Here is a 21,455-nt window from a genome sequence, read left to right as displayed (position 1 = left end):
TTGGTTAGTTACAAAAAAGTACACATTAATATTTGAAATGTATTGTAAGCTATATAAATGGGGAAAAACCTAAAGAAGATTCAACTTTGGTTGTAAAACATCATTTCAGTCAGTATGTGAATAGATTTCTTTTTGTTCAGTTTTCTTTCACTTCTGATAAACTCAGAAAAGAAAATAAAGTGTACAGCCTGTCCTTAGTCCCTTTAGATAACCACATCTTTCAAATTATTTTCTTACCATGCCCCTCTTTTGCATGAGAGCTAAGAATATCATTAGAATAACCCCCTCACGTGTTTTTCAAAAATCCAAGATGAAAGATAGTTTTCTTGCAAGTACATGCAATATTTTCAAAAGAAAATGCTGAAATTATAACTATGAAAATACTCAGATAGGCTGTTCCTCCCTTCAGGTTTTTTCTAATAGCCATTACAGTAACACTTAAGCATTAACTACGACAACTTGGGATGGATGGGTCTGTGACCATTTTTTATCTCCCCCACAAATCTATTGGAGGTGTCTTTTGAGACACACTGCCCATAAACATAACATATAGGAAGATCATCCAACAGGACCTCCTGTTCTTTTTGAGACAAAATGAAAAGAATGTCATTTTCATGGGCAGGTGTAGCACATAACAACCTTTTGTTATCGCCTATGATGGACAGCACAGGAGAGTTTAAAGAAACAGGTTGGCAAGAAGAAGTCCTTTAGTGGTAGTAACATCTTAGCAAGGCCCTTCAGAACTGGAGAAGAAAAGCAGTATTTATGGAGAACAGGTATGTTCTACCTTTGACAGTCAATTTGAAGCTTTGGATCCAGATGTCACTTCCCCTTTTGCCTTTGACCCAGCCAATTTAGAAACACAGGTAAGGCCTTAGCTGAAGTCTGTGAAAATTGTATGATTTCCAGGAACTCAAACTGTTTTGGCTACATCAAGCTAAGTTGATTGGTTTTGTAGAGCAGAGTCACTCTCAGCAACACCAAGAAGTCAGGAGACAGAGAACACCGTGTCACGGCAGTAAATTTCACCCTCTCCTCAGTTTGTGGTGTAAGCATATGATGAAATGTTACATTGGGTACATGAGTTTCTGAAGCTGTCTGCTTCCAGATTCAAAATTCAAGACCAGATCCACGAAGTGGTTTATGTCATCTGCTCTAAGAAGTGCAGGATGAAGGATTCAGAAGCAGCTGCATTAAGTTCTGAACTGAAATAACTGCAGAGAGACTTAAAAATGTTGCTACGTTGGAGGATAGCCATTTTTAGGTTTGCCCAGCTAGAGAAAAAACAGCATACAGAAAAAAAATAACTAAAATAGTTCTCTTCAGCCCTTTGGGCTTTCCACAGACGTCATTGCTGAGATAAGAAAAATAATGCTGCTGTAGTCGAGTTGAATTTACTCAGTATCACCAGACTAGATGCAGAAAGCCTGTGCTTCCCTAGAGTTGTATGCTCTAGAACATCTGGATGAATAGAGGGCCAACGAGCTGAAATGATTTATTCCTACACTATTCTTTAAGAAAGTGAAAAACTCAGAATATGCACACGCTAAGCGAGTAGAACTTCTCAGATTTATGGGGGAAATACGATATTCAATTTTGCTTACTTTGCTTGAGCTAGAACACCTATTACTTCTGCATACAAATCCGCAACAATGTGCATATTTCCAGTGTTAGGACCAAGGTACCTAGGAAGAGACAAGAAAGAATTCTTGGCTGAGAAAGCATACTGCTTAAACCACTACTATTAAAAAATAAAGTGATTTTTTTTTTCCCACAGAATTTTTGTAGGAAAAAGAGCCTTACCCTTCTTTGTACTTAAAGTGCTTGAAAGCCAAGTTAATAACATCATGTACCAAACTGTCTATTACAGGATGAAGTGGAATCTGAAAACACAGAATAAAACATAACGAGTACACATATATTACACTTCAAGCTGCATACCGTAGTGCTAGTATTAGTCATGAGTATCTTCCATACAGAAGTATGGTATCAGCTGAAATAGCATCTAACTAACACAACAGCTGAAATGAGCCAGTCATTTAAAGTTTATTTTGTGTTGAAGGGTAATACTTTAGCTCCAAAGACTTGGCAAAGTGAAGTCTGTATGAACACATAATACTATGTATCCTACACGTGCAAGAAAGACAGCAATGAACAAGCATGCAGGATGTATCTCATGTTTTTATTAGACTCTTAAAGATGGAAATAGAAAAAGAATCCTAAAATTCGTTTGTATTGGTAATTTCCATCAGTTATTAGTTAATGGGTAATTTAAGAACTCCATACCTGTTTCAAAACTTCTATTAAAACTAAAGAAAAAATAAAATCAATAGCCAGATCTCTTCTCTCCATTAAATAGTCCCTCTGCTGTTCATCACTGCAAAATCAAACCAGGAAACATAATATTTAGGAGATATGTTGTAATTCATATTATATGCCTTCTTCAAATACAGAAATACAGATAACAGGAGATTGTGTTCTACTTTTTCAACTGCAGTCCAGCATTTTAGAAAGTAATGCACTGGTATGCTTTTAAAATCTGAGATAAATAGACCAAATCTAACTTGTTATTTTCACCTTCTTTCATATGTTTACATGTCACTCTCCATTTCCTCCCTCTTTTTTTCCAGTTTAAGATCAACACAAAGCTTTTTCAAGGAAAAAAAAAACCAAAACAAAAACAAGGAAACTTTTGGATTCTATATTCTAACAAATGGATTTCATTTCAGTTTCCTTGCTGAAGGCACCATCTAGACAGTTCTCAATTACACTTTGGAGGCAAACGTAATAAATTATTTTGTGCTATCAAATTCATATTTAGACTTGTGACGGATTTTGAAAAATGCCTTAAAAGTACCAATGGAGAATTCATAACCAAACTACATTCTCTTTTAAAAACTGTTCCAGTGTTATTTTTTTAACTTTGGCATCACTTTTCAAACTTTTGAATGCATTCCTTGTGCAGAACAACATAAAGGAATAAATGTCTGAAGTGAGTAGCTTGCAATATAAATACAAAACATATCCATTTGAACCACCTGATCACAGTTTCAAAGTGTACTGAAAAGATAACATTAAATATACAATACTTTTTCTAAAACTAAATGTTAAAGGGACAGTTCTGCAGTCAGTTTGAAGCAGTTACCACTGATTTCGGTGAGATTTTTGCGTAAATTCAGCACAATTCTTACACACATTAAGAGCTTTAGTGATTTCAGTTGTACTTATGTGCTTATATTATAACATGCATTTAAGAGTTCTGCTTGATCAGTGATGAAATAATTTATTTGCATTTTGGTTTTCTTGGTTTTGCATTAACTGGAGAAAGGACTACTTATACGTCCTTTCCATAACATTATAAATTGACAGAGTGGCCTTGGTTCACTGCTAAGCTGACTTCCAACTAGATTTTGGGTGGAGTTCCTGAAGACACCTCTTTATGAGCAGGTGGTCCTGTAACAAGTCGAGAGAAACAGGCACTTCAAGGCAAGGATTCATCTCATCCAAAAGCAGACATCTAACTGATGAATCATGCCTTCATATTGCCTAATTCTACTGACATAAAGAGTCTGGAAGATTCTGATTTGGGTTCATGTCTACCTTGAAGTCTAAAACTAGCTCCTACCCCTCCATTCCAGCAACTATTTCCTTCAGTAGTCACTGGATTATAATGTAATCCTAATGTGAAGAATTGCCTATGCATTTCCAAACAGCAGGTCTGCCAGTGTTGATTCTCCTGCTGCTTCATTAAAGTGTGTAAATGTAGTACCAAAGTATTCAGAAAAACTGTAAGTTTGAAGAATACACCTGTATCAAACTGTCAGACCTCAATATAAACCAAGACCAAGCTGTTGCCTTGCCACTGAAGAACTACTGATATCATAAGAGATCAATATATTTCTTTTGGGGTCTTTATTTTTGTTTGCTTGTTTCTTTTAAGAGCTAAATCAATGTTATTGCTAAAGCTCTTTGACTGATTCACAGTTTTTTGGACTGAGAATAGGTGTATGTGAAATTACTATGACTAAGCAGAATGCTGTATGAAAAAAATCCTTCCAAGTGTCACAGAATTATTTCCTGCTCGCATGAGTAAAGAAGACAGACACAGTTTATACAAACCACTATTTAAATGACATTACAGCATCCAAAACAGCACTAAGGAACAGTGTTTGAACAATCAGGAGCATAATTTTAAAGACACAATTACTCCATCCATCTAGAAGCTGAGAGAAGAGATCCAGGAACAAGCAGAAAAAGAGGAGAACAACTTTCAAGCAACTGTAACCTCATAAAAGCTGACAGGTGAAATGTAAGACATTTTGCCTTAGAATCTGTCAATAATGTACATATGCATATTCAAAATCATACCTTTTGGATTTAGTGCTTGTTCTTGGTCTGTACTCATGAGATTCATCTTCTATGCCATTCTGTCTTTTATACCAGTCAAACAAAGTGCGCAGGATAGAGGGTAGACAATATTCTGAAAGTGAGCTCATTGAGCTTATTACCTATGGGGAAAATACAACAAATCAATGAATCAACTGGTGTTCAAGTTTCCCCTCCTCCTTAAAAAAAAGTACTAATTCAGTGGTTAGACATGTTCTTTCTTGTTTTCATCTCGTTTTTGAGATCCATGGTACAAGCAGTGACTTAATAGTCTGCATTTCCCATTGAAACATAAGCAGAAATACAATAATGGGCTGTATGGCGATAGTGCCTTTCCATTGATGATACTAAAATGCATTAAAATTGTGTATCACATCTTACAATGTGCCAGAAAACTATCTAGTTCTTCAAGAGGTTGTTTTTTTTTTAAAAATTTTATTTTATTTGTTACACAATGTTGGTTTGAGTTTGAGCAGATCATAAGGCAAGAAAAAGTGATGAATCAGAGGTACTTTCTTCATGGGTTGCATCTGACTGCTGGAAGCTCCTCCTGAAACTCAGAATACGTTGAGAAACCCCATAAGCTCTGCAATAATCTTAACCAACTGAACGTGCAGATGCATCCATCTACTATTAGGCTGATACACCTGATAACTTAGACTTCTCTTTTATATATAGGAAAATATTTACAGTTTCCTGTGTCTTTGTGCGCACAAATAAGTGAAACATAGTTTAAAATCATTCCTTAAAAGTTGCTCTAGTGGCATACTGGAAAAGAAGTTTACTGCTCTATCAGTATAAACTGTGTCACCAATTACAGAAATGTTACTGAATATGTTACTGCTGAACTATGACTTAAACTTGCTATTACAGGAAACCATAAAGCTGCAAAACATGAAAAGATCAAAAGCTAGGGTGAAAAAAAAACCCATTATTATACAAGAGGATTATATACGTATTGCAACTGAATGGTCACAGCTACAGCATTTGTGTACATTCTAAGAAAATAGAAAACAACTATTTAAAATAGGAATAAACTACTGATCTGGAGATTTGTGATGACCTCAGGATCATACAGGGCTTCATCCTGCAAAGTGCTGAGTAGCAGGAGTGAAGTGCTGAAGTACGTACTTCATGTCAAGTACGCTGCTTACGTCATTAACTCTGCCAGGTTTATCCACCTGCTGAAATTTAAACCAGCACATTTCAGTGCTTGCGGAACAGCAACACTTCAATGTCTCTCATAAGATCAAGCTGTGACTAAGACAAGAGCAAAACTGGGAGACCGAGCACCTTACATACCATTCCCAGAAAGTACTAAAGCCTTAAATGAGAACTTTTGTGGATGACAGTTAGTTTAGATCAATAACTCTGATCTCTTTTGCAGTTTTTCAGCCGCAGAATTTCACTAATTCACAGTGATGATGTGGTCTAAAGTTAATGAGACACTTAGAGGATAAAATATTACTGTGCAGATATTATGGCCTAAAATTAAACATGGAGCATTAAAAAGCTATAACGACTGCCCTTGTAAAAATAAAAGTTTCTATAAAAGTACTATTTTAGGAAAGCTTTCAATCCAGTGTTTCCAATTTATTTTATTACCTGAAATATAAAACGAGTTGCTGTGGAAGATGGCATGAAGGCACTGCTTGCAGCAGTGACAGGAGGCCTTTAATGAAGAATTACTACAGCAGCCCAGCGTCAATTATACCAAAGCCTTCAAGCGTAATACTTCAGATAAATACTTAAAAGACATGAATCACCTAGTGTCAGTGCAAACTATTCACCACCAACTCAGAACGCTTGGGCATTTCAATCACATCTCTATTGTCTTCCAAAAGTTTTTCTGAAGCTGGCGTAACACCAGTTGTTATGAGATGCAGCGAAAAAGCGTTTGCTGGGGAAGACTAGAATAGAATCATAGAATCACAGAATAGTTTGGGTTGGAAGGGACCTTTAAAAGTCATGTAGTCCAACACCCCTGCAATAAGCAGGGACATCTTCAGCTAGATCAGGTTGCTCAGAGCCCCGTCCAACCTGACCTTGAACGTTTCCAGGGATGGGACATCGACCACCTCTCTGGGCAACCTGTGCCAGTGTTTCACCACCCTCATCCTAAAAAATTTCTTCCTTATATCTAGCCTGAATCTAGCCTCTTTTAGTTTAAAACCATCACCCTTGTCGTATCGCTACAGGCCCTACTAAAAGGTCTGTCCCCAGATAGACCTAAATATCTTTTAAGAGATCACAATGTTTAACTGTAAGTGAAAAGTTGTTTCAATCAGGTCTTCCTGCACATTCGGTGACAAATTTATCAATGCTGTTCTCTAAATCCCAACCACGCAATTTCACTCACTGCAAAAAGTCAAAGTGATTCCTGTTAAATCTCCTCAAGCCGTACCTTCTCCGCTGAATTTACAGTGTGTGTCTTTAGCAGGGATAAAAGGTCAATATAGCTTTTTTTTTAATCTTTCTGTCATTGCGCTTTTAAGACAGGAAGGAAGGGTGGACTGGGCAAAGACCTGGCTCTCAGGGAACAGGAAGGGAGGGAAGTCTAGCCAACGCGTTGGTTACTCAACCCTTTTATTTACTGGAAGTAAGTCCAGGAGTGAGATGAATTCTAGCTCTGTGCTGCTCCTGAAAGGGAGGGCACAGATGTACAAATACATCCTTGTTGGACAAATGATCATGTTCTTCCATCATAAATGAACTACCTACTGTATAGCTTAAGGATAAGAAAGCTGCACAAGTAGAGAGCTGTTTAAAACTTGTGTTCACAGAGCATTAAATACACTTTATGTAAATGCTTAATATTTATTTTGGACTAATATGTAAGAGTAAATTTAATGAAATTCTGCCCAGATAGTTTGCTACAATTTATATGCTTTCATAAAAGTCTTGCTATATTGTCAAAATACAAATATAAGAAATGTTTCCTCTAACAGCTGCTAGATACTGATTACTTGTTTTATTTCACACATGAATTTCTATGTGCTTTAACAGCAAATAAATTCAAAACCGCATTCGATTTCCAACAGTATCATTAATTTCTTGGCTCTGCATTTTTTTCATATACCATATATGTCAGTATGTATGTTAAAAATGCATTTTATTGCCATTTTAATAATGCAGAATTGCAGTACTTCATTTTTGCATAGTGTTGGTTTATTTTTTGTAAATCTATTATTTGCATAGTGTCTGCATATTCTGCCTTCAAATTGTTGTTGTGTAGATTCCAAGTAATGGACATTAGGAGTGAGATTTTACACCTTCTATCAATGCTACTGAAAGCAGAATTTGACATTGTCTTAGCTATATTTAGGATACCCATAGCCATGCAATAATGTCTTCTCTTCATTCAATGTTTTTTTTTCCACTTTATGCATGTCTATAACAAAGCCCCATAACTACAAACAATACAGACTGAAGGAAAATAACACCTGCAATGAAATCCTTGCTCCCTGAAATCAACAGCAAAACTGTCATGGACCACACTAAGACTGGGATTTCATATGCAACATATGAAATTAAGGAGATAAAGTTAACAATTCCTATTCCAAATACTCTAGACTGGGACAGGAGGAAGGTAGAGAGATGAACTGCCCTAAACTCTAATCAAAGCAGCTACATGCTCTAATTCTGTTGGACCCTTTGAGACAAAACATTTTTTTTCTGCTAATGATAGATTTCTAGACAAGTCAACTCTAAGTGAAAAATCAGTAAAATTAAACATTAGGAGCAAGTAGTGCAGTTGTGTTTGTGTAGATCTTTCATTCACATCTTTGTTCTAAGCATTTTTTTGGACAGTGCTATGAAGTTAAGTCTCCCTGGGAACAGTTAAAACTGGTAACTATTAAGTTGGACATACTAGTTTTCATCTATGGCCTTGGTTTTGTTAGTAAAAACCCAGGATTTTTTTATACCATAATTTTGTAGTTGGGTAATTTCACCTAGCTTGCTTATACATTAGCAATGTTTATAGCTATTTTACTGCCAGGATGACAGTTTACATGAAAACCCATTTATTTCTATGTGCAGCAAATTCAGTTCTGAACATGTTACCTTTAATTTTTCCTTCAGATTTACTTTTTCACACACTGCTTGAACTGAAACCTCTGATCAGGAGCCAAGGGTTGTTCTATGACCCCATCACCACCATTTTTTATACTTCCTCTACCATGTGCCCTTCTGCTGGTGAAGAAGGACAATGCGTAAAATCCAGGGAAAGGGAAAACACAAAAGGGGCCACCTGCAGTGCTACTGCAATGATGATGATACCATTATTCACTTACTACATCTAATAAATAAAATATTGGATGAGAATAACTATCAGCATGTCATTTACCACGTTTAGGCTGTTATGAAAAAGGGACACTTAATCATTAGTCTTAGTGTCTTCTTTATTTATATTTTTCACATTTTTTATTATTATTCATTTTTATTTTCCTTTTTTTTTTAGCTTGACCTATTTTTTCTTTCCTTCTTTTAAAAGTATATAAAACATTAAATGTTTTTGCTTTCCAATCTGTATTCTCCAACCAAGTGCACTTCTAAGAAGAGTGTAGTATAATTAAAAAGAGCACAATTTTTTGTGCAGTTTATGCTGAAACTCCTGCAACAGGCACCTCATATAGACAGTTTCATATGAAAACTAAGCCTTGCTGTTAAGTTTTCACTACCATGGCCAAAACATCACATTCATTTCGTATCTTCATATGGAAAAACGTCTGCAGGTTGGTCCAAGATTACACAGTGCCCTTTTTCTGCCTCCAGTGTTGTCAATTCATGGAACATTTATGTACCATGGTAAGAACAGAAGATACTTTAGTAGGGGCTGAGAAAAGACTAATAAAAATGTTTCCTTGGGTGAGGATAAGCTTCTTGGATAATTATGATTTTTTTCACCCTAGCTTTTGATCTTTCCATGTACTGCAACTTTATGGTTTCCTGTAATAGGAAGTTTAAGTCATAGTTCAGTAGTACAATGTTTAATAACATTTCTGTAACTGGGGACACAGAGCATGCTAATGTAAAGCAGTAATGCTCTTTGCCAATAGGCAACTAGAGTTGTCTAATCACAAACTTTTAAAACATGATTTTCAATATACTATAAAGACATTTAAAAACTTATGAAAAAATTACATAATTTCCCGTATATATTTTCTTTATATACATGCGCACCTAAAAAGGAAAATACGGTCACTGTAAGGAATCCAGTTTGTTAGGCTAATGGTAAGATATTCTACAAGTCAGGATAAGTATGATTACTTCATACATTGCTCAAGATACTGTTATGAATTTGAGGAGGGTGATGCAATTGGCAGCCAGACAGAGCCCACAGGACAATACTGTCTGCCTAACAGGAGGCACTGACACTATACCCATATGGGGAGAAACAGCTCTGCCCGTGCACCGTCAGGCCCCTAGATGCTGGATCCATCACCACCATCACAACTAGCATTCCTAAAATGGTGTTTGAGAATGGGCAGGAAAAAACGCTGGCTCTCAGAGAGCTACCGATAAAGCTGTTTAGGGGAAGTAAGCAATGCTTTCATAATCGTTTTAAATGGTTCGGGGGTTTCAACATTAAACCTGATGCTGATTACTCTGGCTAGCTAAAGTTCCATTCTGTTCATTGTAAGTTACTGTAAAGGGGTTTTTTTGGATGGTTTTTTCCACCTATGAAGCTGACCTGCAAAAGGCAAATTTTAAATCAGGACATGCTTTACTTTTGCTGCTTTTTAATTTACAGTTAGAAGATGCAGCTCAGATATTTTAAAGTGACTAGTGACCTGGTCACTTCAGCATCACCTATCAATTTCATTCAAATTGAACAGAGATAATTTTGATAAAGTCAAAAAAAGAAAATTAGGTTCCTTTGACAGTGTGTCACTTCTGATGCCTTAAAAATGGAAGTCAAAATTATTAGACACCCCTCAAAAATGTTTGTTCATTCTCCCTCTTTTCCTCCTTCATTTCTGTAGTAAAAATGTCAGGAATGTCATGTGTGGCCTCTTCTGGTTTTGTGAGATGATTTTCCGTCTTCCAGGAATAAACACCAAAGCTTTCCACAACTTACCTGAACGGGAGAAGCAAGGGATTATCAACCTGGTCTTTCTTCATCCCATAGACTCTTTAAATATTTGAATGAACTTAAAAAAAAAAACTTAAATGGTTTGACTTAAAAGCACATGCCCTCTTGCTTAGATTTTAGTATCATGTGGAATCATGATCTTCAGAGTTTTCCAGGTAGACCACACCTTTATTTTTAATATCAGCAAAATTATCCATACTTTTGTGACAACTTTATAATACTGACATGTTATCATTTGCAAAACAGCTTTATAATACTTCGAGGTACTGACCTAATCTACCGAGTGAAACATGCCAAGTAAAGAAAGACTTTTTGCTCTGTCTTCCTATCTCTACTCTAGCTGAGTTCTTTCAACCTCTACTGTGTATTACAAAGTTTTGAATGAAAATCTAACTACAGTTTAGCCAAAGCAAAATCACTTTGGTAAGTATGAACCATGTTCTTGAAAACAGGCTCATCAGCCAGGTTCAGGTCCTATCTCCCAATCACAGGTGTACATCAATCCCAGGAGCACTAGAACATCTCAAAATGATTGTGATGTTCAAGCAGAAAATGTGAAACCTGAAAAGGGAAACATTCCCAACAGCTCAGGCTGAGACAGACAGGTAGTCTGAGAATTTCAGTCTGAATAGTTTGTTTGGAAAATTTCAAGGTTTTCTGACAGGACGTCTAAGGCAGTCTCAGCTCTATACTTTTCTATCAACTCTACACATAGGTAGGACTCTAGATATGCAGTTAGAAATATATACAAGTGGTGCATATAAGAAAATCTGCCTTTGGTTTTTTGTCTGTATTTGGTTTCCTCGCACCCAGCATTCGGAGTAAATTCCTACAGTAGGAAATACACAGTTTTCACTCTAGGAAGCATTCGCTGTTCTCATTAATTGATCTTGACTTAATTGTTCAATTTTATGTCTACTTACCAGTAACTAGGAGAAGCATGAGTCTTCTAATTCTTCCTTGTAAAGGGCTACAATTTGCTTAACCATGAATATTTAATCAAATCATGGCCACCCATTATGTGTTTGTTTAATACACTGCAGGAACAGTATCACAAGGTTTGCATATGGGTGGCTTAATTTGTTTTTCTTTCCCATTTATGTGTGACACTCTTCCCACAGGAAGGAAAAAAAAAATACATAAAATTAAGGTCAGAATACCACAAAAAATTTCATTAGGCAGCTAGGGAGTACTCACAAAGCAGCCTCCTTTAGCCTACAGTGCCTGGCTCCCCTGCAGGGTCTCTCTGTGGTCAGCGAGGTGGGCAAGGAGCTCCCCAGTGCAACGTAGAAGTCCTACTGTTCACCTCCTGCTCTGAACAGCCCTTCAAGCAGGCTACCTCTCCCCAAAAAGCAGCTACAGAACAAGCTAGAGAGCATCACTTTGTCAAGCTAAAATTATGAAGTGAGCCTTTGTGAATGCCAGTGGGGTCTCACAAGGCATCTTTGCTTCTGGTGCAATGCATCTAACGTCCCAGAAAACACAATTTAACATCTGTTAAATTCATTTGAGGTTCTGAATTCCTACTCATACCTATCTCCCCTCCCAAAGTTAAGTTAATCAATATGGTACCTGCAGCTTATGGCATTAGCCACAGTTACTTTCAGAGTTGTTGCTGGTGCTGCTGCTTCTGCTTTATCTTTCTGTCCTGTATTTCTGGCACCACTGGCAGCACAGTGGTGCGGGCAGCCATGGAGTTGGCAGCAACGACAACAGCAATAGCAGCTGACGCAGGAATGGTGGAGCAGCAGATTATCCTTCCTCTTTGTTGGGAGAGAGTTTTGTGAGTTTTGGCATCCTTTATGCAACTTAAACTCTTTAGCACCTATCTTTCTTTATTTCAAATAGATTACTTATGTAGGAATTTTTTCTAGATGCATTTTTTTTTTTTTTAAGAAAGACTGCTGACAAAAATTTATTCTCTTATACCATCATTAAAAAGTGTGTATATTGTTGTTGGTTTTATTTTTATACTTGTCCCATTTCCCTTACATAATAAATTTATTAATCTAATGCCAGATATAAATTTAATTTTATTAATTACAATTTTATTGTTTTATTAAATGAAATCTAGTTAATGATATAAATTCTATTTTAGTTTTTAATGATTTTTCCCTGCCAATCATTTTTCTCTAATTATTATTTCCCTTGTCATATACAGACATCTATCCTGACAACTGAATTTATGGTTAATTTTAAATACAGCAGGTTGGCTCAGCCTATGTGAGGTGCAGCATACTCGTAAGTCATGCTGGGTCACAACTACAGAGACAAAATAGACTGATGAGACTGACGGCAATGACAATGATTCTAAAGGCCCTCATATTAACCATAAGAAAAACCCCATAAAAGAAAGATTGGGGACCACGTGCCTGCTTCAAAAACCAGATATTCTGAAAATATACAAAGTTTGCTTTGAAACCTCCATCAGGGCAAACAGCCAGGAAACAATATGTGTGCCTACTACACTGTAAAAAGTAAAAAGTTCTATGGCAAAAAAATATTGAGTTTGAAAACAGTGGAAGAATCCTCCTAATTTAAACCCAAGAATGGTTAGGCAAAGCACTCATCATTCTATGAAAGTACATTGAGAGACACTGCTTTTGCAGTATGCAATGATAGTGCAAGGACACTAAACTGCCTTCCAAGTATTTGTCTTGCAGCCTGAGGAATGGAAATAATATCATTTTAAGTGTCTTACTTGATCAAACTGGGGGTCTTCTCCTCGTTGCAGAGATTTGGTCAGTGGCTTCTCCTAAAAGAAAATATATTAAATATGTATTACTTAAGATGAATACTATGATATATTCTATAAACTCTACTATTATTTTTCTGTTGAGATTTTTACTCATATAATTTGCCTCCTGATTGGTTTCATGCTGGAGATACTGTTTGTTTCATATGCAAAGCTGACCTCTGCATATATATGACCTAATACTGACCGAGGGTCTTTCGTGTCCTTAGTGTCCTTCCAAGAAAGAGAAGGATTAACTGTTTATTACACCCGAGTTCCTTGGTGCTCACACCAATGATAAATTCTTCCAAAATCCTAAAAAGCACCTGGTATTTCCTCTAATACATAAGCAAGGAGCTCTATTTAGCTACATGATGTACCTTCTTGTTATAATACTACCAGGCAATACAAACACGTCCATAGATACAGTGCATCATGCAGTGCATACTGAAAGAAAGGTGATTTTAGAAGAATCAAATACCATAGAGTTCATTTTTAAGGAAGATCATTGTGGAAAAAATGGCTGTATTACTCAAAAAAAAAAAAAAAGAAAAAAAAAGAAAAAAGCAAGCATTTTCAGAATGGAAGCAAATTTTCAGGACACATTCTCAAAGTACTGGGAAGGCCAAGGAGAGCTGCCCAACTCAAAGAGTCCCCAAGTGTGAACATCCATTCACCTTTATGGCTTCTTTGCCAAGCAGGCTCAACTACTGAGGCCTGTAGAAGTACATAGTCCAGTATTCTAGATATACGCAACAGTATACAAAACACGAATCTCCTAAACCACAATGAAAATAAACAAGGCATGAAGGCAGATGACAGTCTGAGAAACTTGTCACCATCACAATTCTACACTGAATTGTACTACTGTTGCTGGTGTCTGAAACGTGCCAGCGCCTTATTCTTCTGTAAATCATGCATCTTTCTTCTCCTACAGCTGCAAGATCGGGGCTCTCCCACCAGCTCAGCATGAGATTTTCTGTTCGGCTTTCAGCAAACTATTACACTCATCAGCATCTGTTAATGTATCAGGCAAAATACCGTCACTGCCAGGGTATGTGAGATGCAAAACAAAGAAATCTGTAAAGCTGCTGAGATAATGGAATGGAGAGACTTGAGGCGCTCCAAAGATTTCTATTATTTAATGTTTCTCTCTGGAGAAAACGTTGCCCAGTATCATCTGCTGACTGATTTTGAAATTAATTATGCTGATCCACTTGTAACGCCAGCTGGCAAGGAGGCTGGCTGCAGGGTGACCGCAGTATCCCCTGACTACCTACCAAATAGAAAAATCAACAAAATGTTTTCTACTGAGTCACTGATTTATCCAGGACAGTCATCAATATTTTTCATTGTTATCTCTGATGTCTAAAGTGACTCCTCCAGGTTACAGTAAGGGCACAACAACTATTAATTAGAACTTTATGACAGAATATTGGTAATGAACAGACACAGTAAAACCTTGCAGCTCAGAAGCAGACACCACCCCACCCACAGTTCTCCTCCTCGATCAGTAACTTGGTGCTACCCTACCCAGTTGTGTCTCATGGGAGGACAATACTTCTTTTGTCTGTTGCAGCACACTGAAAAGGACAGCAGATCATCTTTCAAAAGTAGTGTTCAACTTATTTGAAAGGAAAAAGATTGTTAAGTTTTCATGGGTCCTGGACAAACCAATGTACTAGTGCGGTTTAGAAAAAAAACCAACACACAATTTTTTTTTTAAATTAAATTTCTGATTCTGTTACAGAAGACTTGTGTTACCACAGAGAAGTTTCTTAAGGTCTGTTTCAATAAAAAGGGCTTCGGCATGCAGAAGCTTTGTGTTCCTGTGCCCGACACTGCAATGCTTGGCTTTCAGAGTAGTATCTACAATCCTGCAGAAATGCACGCGGTGTTTCAGGCAGAAATGAGGTACGAGATTCCTTGTCACATGCTTATCTGTAAGGTGGACACAATTAAATGAGACAGAACATGCTCGAACCCAGGTTCTGGAACTGCGATCCTGAAAATGTCCTAATCACCTGCCACCTATCTCTGGAAGCACACACGCCTCACAAATACTTCAGTTTCTGACGATGACATTCGCCAGGGGCTGCGCTTCCGAGTTAGTGAAGATCCCTCCATTTGGTCAAGGCAATACGACTCATCTCTTGCCCTCTTACAGGCAACTAGAGCAGGGCTTCCCAAACTGTGGTACATGCACCTAAAGAACCACTCACAGGCCAGGCAACAGACTTGGCTGCAGCAGAAGGCAGCCCTGGGATGGAGACCAGCCAAGGACACCTACCAAAAGCCCAGAAGGGTTCTGCTGCCGTAACTTCTCAGTGTCTCCAGTCTAGGGCTTTAACCGAGGCCTTTTTTCTTCCCTTTCTCCCAGCCTGCACCTACTGCTGCTCCTGCCGCTTCCCCTCTCCTCGCGCTCTCGCCAGGCAGCAGCTGGTGCTGCAGCTGTCTCTGCCTCTTCTCCGTCCCCCTCTTCGGGTTGCTGCTGTTCCTGATTTTTCCTCGACTCTTTCCCAGCACGGTGCTGCCGCTGACCCTGCCTGCAGCGACAGCAGCCACGGCTCAGCCCGGCGGGACTCGAGCTGACCCCGCGACGCCGAGTGCTGGGAGCCCGGGTCAGAGCGACTCGCTGTACCCCTGCAGTGAATGGCAATAACCACAGAACATTTTACGGGGGGCTGGGAGATTTGAGAAAACTCAAAGTACCAGTTATTACTATTTACTTTACTACTAATGATGAGTACTGAATAGATGATGAACTGACTAAAGATGGAAGGGCCAGGTACAAGTATGTTTTTTGGTGTCTAAGAGCTCCTAAAATATAAAAGGATGACTGCTTACACGATGGGGGTAACAACTGACAACATGTCAGGAAGACTCTGCTGAGTAAATTCAAAGACACCTCAACTACATGCAGGTGCTTCAAGCGTCCTTTGAAAACAGCGTTTTTTCTTTATGCAATAGATAATTTCTTCTCATCTACTGTAAACAACTTGCCTATTCTATACCACTTAGTTCTAATATCCTTACAAATCTTACCATTTCGTTTCATGCAGTATTTTCAACATCACTGCCGTGGCAGCTACTATATAAAATATATTTATACTCATGGTAGACATTTTCATTATATAGCAAAGGTTCAGGACCAGCAAAGGCAAGGTTAAAACATATATTAAAGTGAAACTGCCTCCGAGTATTAGATTCCATAGCAATCTATTTACCCTGGAGATACACTTATTTAAAAGTTTTTAAAAAAATCTTAAAAATGTTTTCCAGCCTCAAGGCACTATTTTATTTTTATTTATTTTCTTGCCCACCCAATTCAGAAATGGCAAAGAGGCCCTTTTATATTACGAGTTGACTCTGTTTGAGTCTCTGTAGCTATAATACGTTCTACAGAAATGTCTTCCAAATCTTGGATGAATAGGTAGGCTGAATTTGGAGCCAAAGCCTACAACCACAAAATATGAATAAAGAAAGTTTTGATTAATCTCAAAGAGCCCATAGCTTTCTGGGCTATAAAAAACATCAGAAAATTTCAGAAGAATGGACTCTCAATAATAACATTTCCATTTTTAATCACTAAGTTAAACATCCTTATTTCTTGTTTGAAGTGCTGCCCTCAATTGTATACTCTGTATTTGTTCACACTGGAAACTCCCATGATATGAATTCACATTAGAGATAAGCAGTAAAGATCAGCAAAGACAATTTTGCATTTAATACTTGAAACTATTGTTTTTCAATAAAACTGCCTAAACTTTTTGCATCGCCAATGCTTACAAAACAAAAAGCTCACCTAAGAATTAATTTCCTTCCTCCGCCTCATTGCTGTTGTGAAAACATTCATAGAAAAATAGAGTATGTTGAATATGCAACGGCAGATATATATTTTATCACATTTGCACTCATCAACTAGATACATTATTTATAATTTATCTGAAAAATAATGTATCAGTCAAACCTTCTATTCACATAGGCACACTAAAACATTTCTCCAAAGACTGTTGGCTACTTTTAATGGTTAATACATTGATGCTTTTTCAGGGCTGCTACACAAATATAATTGGGTAAATTTGCACAGGAATAGCTCTTCTTGACCACCTGTCACAGAACTGAGTCTCTGAGGAAACATGAAAACAAAAGGATGTTGTAGTGCTTATTAAGCTTCACTATATCACCATTTTATAAAGCTCTGTAATGCCCCTTAAAGTTATTTCTAACCTCAGCAGCCACTAGGCACATTATTCCTACTGAACTATGATGGGGTACTCTAGTACTACCTGAGATAAACCCCATCTTTTTATAAGAGGATGGAGGTTGAAAGGATATTTTGATACAAATCGTAACTTTTGCACTGCATGCTAGAAAGCAGCCACACATACTCTACTGAGTAGTCTGCTGGGATGGAAGAGTTACCAAAAAGAAACAGCAGAAGAATGGACCTTATCACATAAAATGGAGTAGACATAGACCGCATTCAACTACTACAGCTACAATATATATATAAAATGCATGTAAGTGCAATCTTAAGAGAACCAAAAAATCCCCAAGTGTAACTCTTTCCTGTTTTAGTTTTTTCACCAAAAAAGCCCCCCCCCCCCCCGCCAATTGAACATCTTTGTCTTACATTCTTTTCACCAGTAAAGGAAAGTGGTGTTTTGTGGGAAGAGGTCTGCTCCAAAAACAACCGGGCCAAACATGCTAAATTTTTAATTTTGCCATTGGTTATTTTGTCCATACAAGGATCGGAAAACATGTCACTGTCAATCTTGTGCTCACCTGGTGTGTGAACCATTTTCTGTATCACCTAGGAGAAAATGCCACGATGCCAATTTGCTTCTGAAGGCTGGGCATGGGAAACTTTATCCCCCAGCGGAGCACCCACCCTTCAGATGCAGCTGACCTCCAGCCAGTTGCCTCTGAAAGGGAGTTGGTCTGTCTGGTCCCTGCCTCTATTTCAGCTGTGTGCTTCTACCTCCTCCCTCCCAGAATGGATCTATGCTGATCCTGCAATGAGCAGGTTCATGCAGCTGAACTTGCAAGTATTTACTTCTGTTTTGCCCTCTCGAAAATGGATAGAACAGTCTAAGGTCCCATAAAAAAGCTCTTGTACTGAAAATAGTTCTGAACTTCTTGGGAAATAATTTTCATCTCTTATTTACCTTTCTACGATTTGAGAATTCCCCTCACCACCCCAGGAAGCCTAGTTAATTTATACCTAAGCAATTAAGAGAGCCAAGCTTTCTGACTCAAAAGCACAATCTGTTTACTCTGATAGTCTCCCAAATGTCTCCCACCTGGAACTTCTATGAAACAGGTAATTAGTGTCCTGTTTTCACAACTGTTCTTTGCAAGTCAGCAGGTCCTCATGCATAAAAATATAAATTGCCTGTTCAGTGGATGACAACAGAATCTTTGATTTCTCTTGTTGCTCTGCTCAGCACCAATTAGCTGCTAGATACCTCTTTTAAGAGACTGTGTCAGTGACCATGGTACGCAGACAGTAAAATAAACAGAAAAGGGGATTTCCTTTATCAACCTTTGAAATTCTAAGCATACACCAAAAGGAAATTCTAAAGGCAAACATAATAAAAAAGATATGGCAATATAGCTTTAACACCACAACTCTGTGTAAGACAGAACTAGACTCCAAAAATGTTAACAAAAAATCTGATTAACTTCATGCAACTTTTGAAAATTAAGTAAAAAAGCAATGTTAATTGTACATGGTATTTCATATGGAGGAAAAAAAAAACATATTTCAAGTGGCTATGAAATATATGTAAAAATATTCTACATCTCCCATAAATTTTTAATTTAGCAAGCTCAAGTCAAAAACCTACTTGCCATTACAGTTCTTGCATAAAAACAATGAAAGGTGCATGTTTAGAAGACAGGCTCAGTACTACTCAGTCTATTCTTTCTTCATGCAATTGTTCTTTTCTTTGTAACAGCTCTTCTGTTTTGTTCATGTGGAAAAGGATGTGCCCAGTGCTGCTGTACTGATGAATACAAAACTGTGTAACAAAACATCAGTTCAGCTTCAAATACAGGTTTTCACACTGACTCTCGCCTCTTTGGCATCCACATCATGTACTGTTCTGCCTCAGTGATAGCTTATGTCATCACATCAGGTATTACAGGCTAATTTTTGCCTGATTATCACATTCTCTGAAAAAGGCATCTTTTACCTATGCTTTCTAGTAACAAAACTAAAATGTGGACACTCAGAAAATTTGGTCATGAGAATGTTTAATCTGGAGTAACTGATGTATCAGAAAAAATGGCCAAACAAGCCCAAGAAACAGCAAATTAATTTTCAGTACTAATACTAAAGAGGAGTAAATTCCAAACAGACTGAAGAGAGAAGCAAACCCACTGAATTAGAAATTGCTTTCCAAGCTATTAGATGCACAGTGCAAAAATTAGCACTGCAACTCTCCCAAAATAACATGGAACTTAAGAAAAAACCTCACAAAAAACAAATATGAAAGTTTTCTTTCTTTGACTTACCTTGAGCAAACAACTCAAGAACTCTGACATTCTTACTTGATCAGTAAAAACATTCCCAGACATGCCCTCAACTTGGTGTTGATAATAAATGGTCACAAACTTCAAACAAAGGTTAAGTGCTGTTACAGATATATGGGTAGCTGCAAAAAAAAACCCAAACAGAAAACCTACCACTCTCAGCATTTGTACCTTCTCTAATATTTTTCTACTGCAAAGTGAGGTGCTGTCTAGTAAGTAGGAAGTAAAACAATTCCTTTTAGTAAAGTATTTTAAGCCCAAATAAGCTGATGGCTACCAGTGGACCAGCTGCAAAATAAATATTTTAAATACATGCTTTTGTAAAATCTGGAAAGTTGAAAAGAGTACTCAGGATGACTTTACCGAAATTTGAGCTAGACTCTAGCACAAGCAAGAAAGGAAATTCTATTGGCTGTTTATTTTCAGAGTTTTGTGTTAACAGGAATGCCTTTTTAAAATTGTAACTTAATGAACACACCAAAATCCTGTTTGAATGCATGCAAGTTTTAAGGTCTGTGCTAGTATCATAATACTTTCCTTGGTTTTCCCTGATTTTAATTACCCCAGTACAACAGTGTACAGAAGAAGAGGTGAATTTTACAACCTATAAGTTTGATAAATTTAAAAAGGGCATCTAGAAACTAAGTGTGGACACTTACAGTTGACACCATAATTCCTTCATAGACATGTGTTAGTAGACTGACTGATTCTGACTTTAAAAATTCCATTGTAAGAAGATAAAATTTTGTTAATTGGAACCTAATTTGCTGGGGCAGAGAATATATTAAGTTTTTAGTGACATCCTTACTTATGATGAAAATTCACAAAGGACCATGATGTACAGCTTGGGGAAGGCCTATAAAGTTAATATAATGGATTAACTAAGACAGTGCTAATTGAATTTCAGGTACAGGATTGAGTTTATTAGTAGTCCCAAGTCCAGTATTAATGAAATTAGAAAGGCCTGTTATAGGAAGCAGCAGTAATAAACTGTTGTGGAGTTGGAACACAACATGGCTATTACATTGCAAAGCCTGACTGCAGCAAGACACAAAAAAAAGAGGATTTTTTTGCTTATATGATGCATTTTCTTCAAGGTGAGCAAGATATATAGGATTTACTTCTCAAAAACTATTGAAGTAAATACAGATTTCTTCTTCTGTTGTTTGTGCTGAGATCCATTACAACGCATTTTCATAAAAATGCTTCTCCATAATAGGAACAAGAACATGCTCAAAATACAGACACCCAGAGCAAGCTATACTCCATAAAAACACTATTTCTACCTTACTCTCAACATGAAGCCAGGAAGAAGGCTTTCTGGAGTCATACTCTAATAATTAATGATACTTTGTATAAGGCTTCAGTCAAGAGTAGTGTCATGAGATGCAGTATGAGAGTCCAAGATCTTTCATCTAAGAGCCTGTGCAACTGGAATAAACATGATGCTCTGAAAAAGCATTTGATACAGTGATTTGTATGTAACTTATTTTTAGCGTTCTAAGAACAACAGACTATGGAGATCTGGACTTTCGCATCCATGTTAAGACCTTTGCGTGAAACTGCTATGCCAAGCCCTGTTTCAGCTGTTTACCAAGGTGGTTCAGCTAGACACTCTTCATCAGCCAATATATGTATTTAAAAAAAACAACAAACAAATTCAGAGGTATGCATATAATAATCCCTTCTATGAAGAGA

At 37.3% G+C, this 21,455-nt stretch overlaps 1 protein-coding gene across 1 annotated transcript in view; it reads right to left on the bottom strand.

Annotated features, from left to right (window-relative positions):
• Nucleotides 1–21,455, bottom strand: part of FRY (furry homolog (Drosophila)) — a 176,922-nt gene that overhangs the window by 114,233 nt on the left and 41,234 nt on the right. The window contains exons 3-7 of the mRNA XM_010572715.1: nt 13,185–13,238; nt 4,369–4,508; nt 2,287–2,377; nt 1,804–1,883; nt 1,605–1,685 (exon numbers count right to left, since the gene is read on the bottom strand). Coding sequence (XP_010571017.1) covers nt 1,605–1,685; nt 1,804–1,883; nt 2,287–2,377; nt 4,369–4,508; nt 13,185–13,238 — 446 coding nt within the window. The remainder of the gene's footprint in view (nt 1–1,604; nt 1,686–1,803; nt 1,884–2,286; nt 2,378–4,368; nt 4,509–13,184; nt 13,239–21,455) is intronic.

The sequence above is a fragment of the Haliaeetus leucocephalus genome, unplaced genomic scaffold, assembly GCF_000737465.1.
Source record: "Haliaeetus leucocephalus isolate CR32 unplaced genomic scaffold, Haliaeetus_leucocephalus-4.0 Scaffold351, whole genome shotgun sequence".
NCBI classification, from domain to species: Eukaryota; Metazoa; Chordata; class Aves; order Accipitriformes; family Accipitridae; genus Haliaeetus; species Haliaeetus leucocephalus.
The sequence above is the reverse complement of the archived record's forward strand: the minus strand, read 5'-3'. Positions and strand labels throughout refer to the sequence as shown.